Source organism: Solanum tuberosum, unplaced genomic scaffold (genome assembly GCF_000226075.1).
Source record: "Solanum tuberosum cultivar DM 1-3 516 R44 unplaced genomic scaffold, SolTub_3.0 contig00498, whole genome shotgun sequence".
Classification (NCBI taxonomy): Eukaryota; Viridiplantae; Streptophyta; class Magnoliopsida; order Solanales; family Solanaceae; genus Solanum; species Solanum tuberosum.
Genome location: NW_006241049.1, coordinates 1 through 2,032, shown reverse-complemented (window position 1 = coordinate 2,032; position 2,032 = coordinate 1). Strand labels below are relative to the sequence as shown.

Sequence of the window (2,032 nt, the reverse complement as noted above, 5' to 3'; positions counted from 1 at the left end):
ACGCCTCTTTTTGGTCAACTGTATTTGCTTTTCCCATAGTACATTAGGCTATAACTTCTTTTAACTAATCATCAGCTAATTGAAACAGCAATGGAAGAAAATCCAAATAATATGACTAGCCAGGAAACAACTTCTGACAGAAATTTCCGTCGACGCACTAGATATGCACAAATGTCACCGGAGAGAAAACAATTGCTTTTATCCCAGCTAAGAGAAAAAAGGGCTGAATCAAAACGACAAAAAAACCTTCACAAATCAAATAGTACTGCCGCTCTTACAATTAGCACTTCTTCTTCAGTTCCTCAACAAGGTTAGCTACGCATATTCTTATCTTCCTTCTGTGAAATCTCTCTGCTGAATATCTATAGCTATACTTACACGATTCAACTAACGTACTATTAATACGTTTTTTTACCTCACTTTGTGATTATAGCTTCCAAAAATACAAATGTACCGTCTGATTCACCTACAGGAGAGCATATAGTTACTTGCTTATCTACCTCCGAGCTAGGTCAATTCAGAAATATTACTTCCACTATTTTGACTATATTCATTTTTACTAATTACGTTGCTATTTGTAAATATTTCTATTCGTCCAAACAGATAGAACTTTCCCAATAGGAAGAGCCGAACATTATCCTTATTTCTTAACCAGAATCAATTTACATGTATGAATAAAACTAGGGTGCTTTCAAATGGTGACAAGTCATTTGCAAATGCATATAATATGTGCTACTTATTTCCCATATCGTCTCTTCATATAATATGTGTTACTTTTTCCCCATATTGTCTCTTCAGTATATTTTACTGCTAATAGTAAATCATCGTGACACTATTGTTTAGTCTTCACAAATTTTTGGACCATATAGTGTTTTTATTTGCGCACAATATTTGCAATAGTTATCTCCCTTTACTAACAGTGCAAGACAACCTAATGAAGTCATGCTCTCCCTTTCCATTATTCCAATGCTCAAAATCGTTCTACATAATAACAATGGATTCATCCTTCGTAGCAACATCAAGGTTTTCATATGGCTATTGAAATACCAAACTACCTTTACACTATCAAAACATCTTCTATTACATAGGTAATGTTTCATTTGTGGTACTCTACAGTCTTATGGCTTCAAACACAACAGATCATGTACTCATTGTAGAAACAACTACTCATTCAATCAATTCCAGATGTTTTCTATGCATTAGTCCCTCGAAATGTTGCACTACTTATATGATGTTTGTCATTAGTCCATATTAGGCTGCTGTTGTCACAAGCCTTTTTTTCCCCCCAGTGTATGTCTTTTTCCCCCCATTACATTACGTTGCAAGTTATTTTAACAAATCATCAATTAGTTGAAACAGGAATGGAAGCACATACAAATAATGTGCCTACCCAGAAGTTACACAAATTTGCGTCGACGCACTAGATATGCACAAATGTCATCGGAGAGAAAACAATTGCTTTATCCCAACTAAGAAAAAAAAGGGCTGAATCAAAAAAGACAAAAAAACCCTTCGTCAATCAAATAGTACTGCTGCTCTTACAATTACCAATTCTTCTTTATCTCCTGAACAAGGTTACCTATGCATGTTCTTATCTTCCTTTGGTCAAATCTCTCTTTTCAATATCTATATCCATGCTTACAAGCTTCACCTGACGTACTGTTAATAGATTTATTCTCCTCATTTTGTGCTTGCAGCTTCCAAACGTCCAAACGTCCCATCTGCTTCAACCAGAGGAGAACATATAGTTACTTGCTTATCTACCTTTGAACTAGGTCAGTTCACAGATATTAGTTCCATTATTTACTCTATATTCATTTGTCATAATTACTTAGCTATCTCTAAATATTTGTGCTCCTCATACTAGGATCGACATCAACTACATCTCATGTTGCAAGCAAATTAACTTCAACACGTACTGCAAATAAAGGTATGAATGTTTCTACCAAAATCATTAAAAACACTGCAATCTTCTGACTTTATATGTAACAACTTAATGCTTTTTACGACGCACAGGCAAAGATAAGTTAGA

General features: G+C 34.6%; 1 protein-coding gene across 3 annotated transcripts; it reads left to right on the top strand.

Annotated features, from left to right (window-relative positions):
* Positions 1–77: 77 nt before the first annotated feature.
* Positions 78–2,012, top strand: LOC102596552 (uncharacterized). Of its 3 annotated transcripts, XR_001472642.1 has the most exons (5): positions 78–310; positions 434–511; positions 1,360–1,574; positions 1,698–1,775; positions 1,868–2,012. XR_001472642.1 is itself a non-coding variant. In XM_015305918.1 (4 exons), exons 1-4 carry the CDS (start codon positions 91–93, stop codon positions 1,975–1,977), a joined length of 486 nt encoding a protein of 161 aa, XP_015161404.1. In that variant the 5' UTR covers positions 78–90; the 3' UTR covers positions 1,978–2,012. The 3 variants fall into 3 exon arrangements, 2 of the variants coding, with proteins under 2 accessions (XP_015161404.1, XP_015161405.1); XM_015305918.1 differs by lacking the exon at positions 1,360–1,574; XM_015305919.1 differs by lacking the exons at positions 434–511; positions 1,360–1,574.
* Positions 2,013–2,032: the final 20 nt, after the last annotated feature.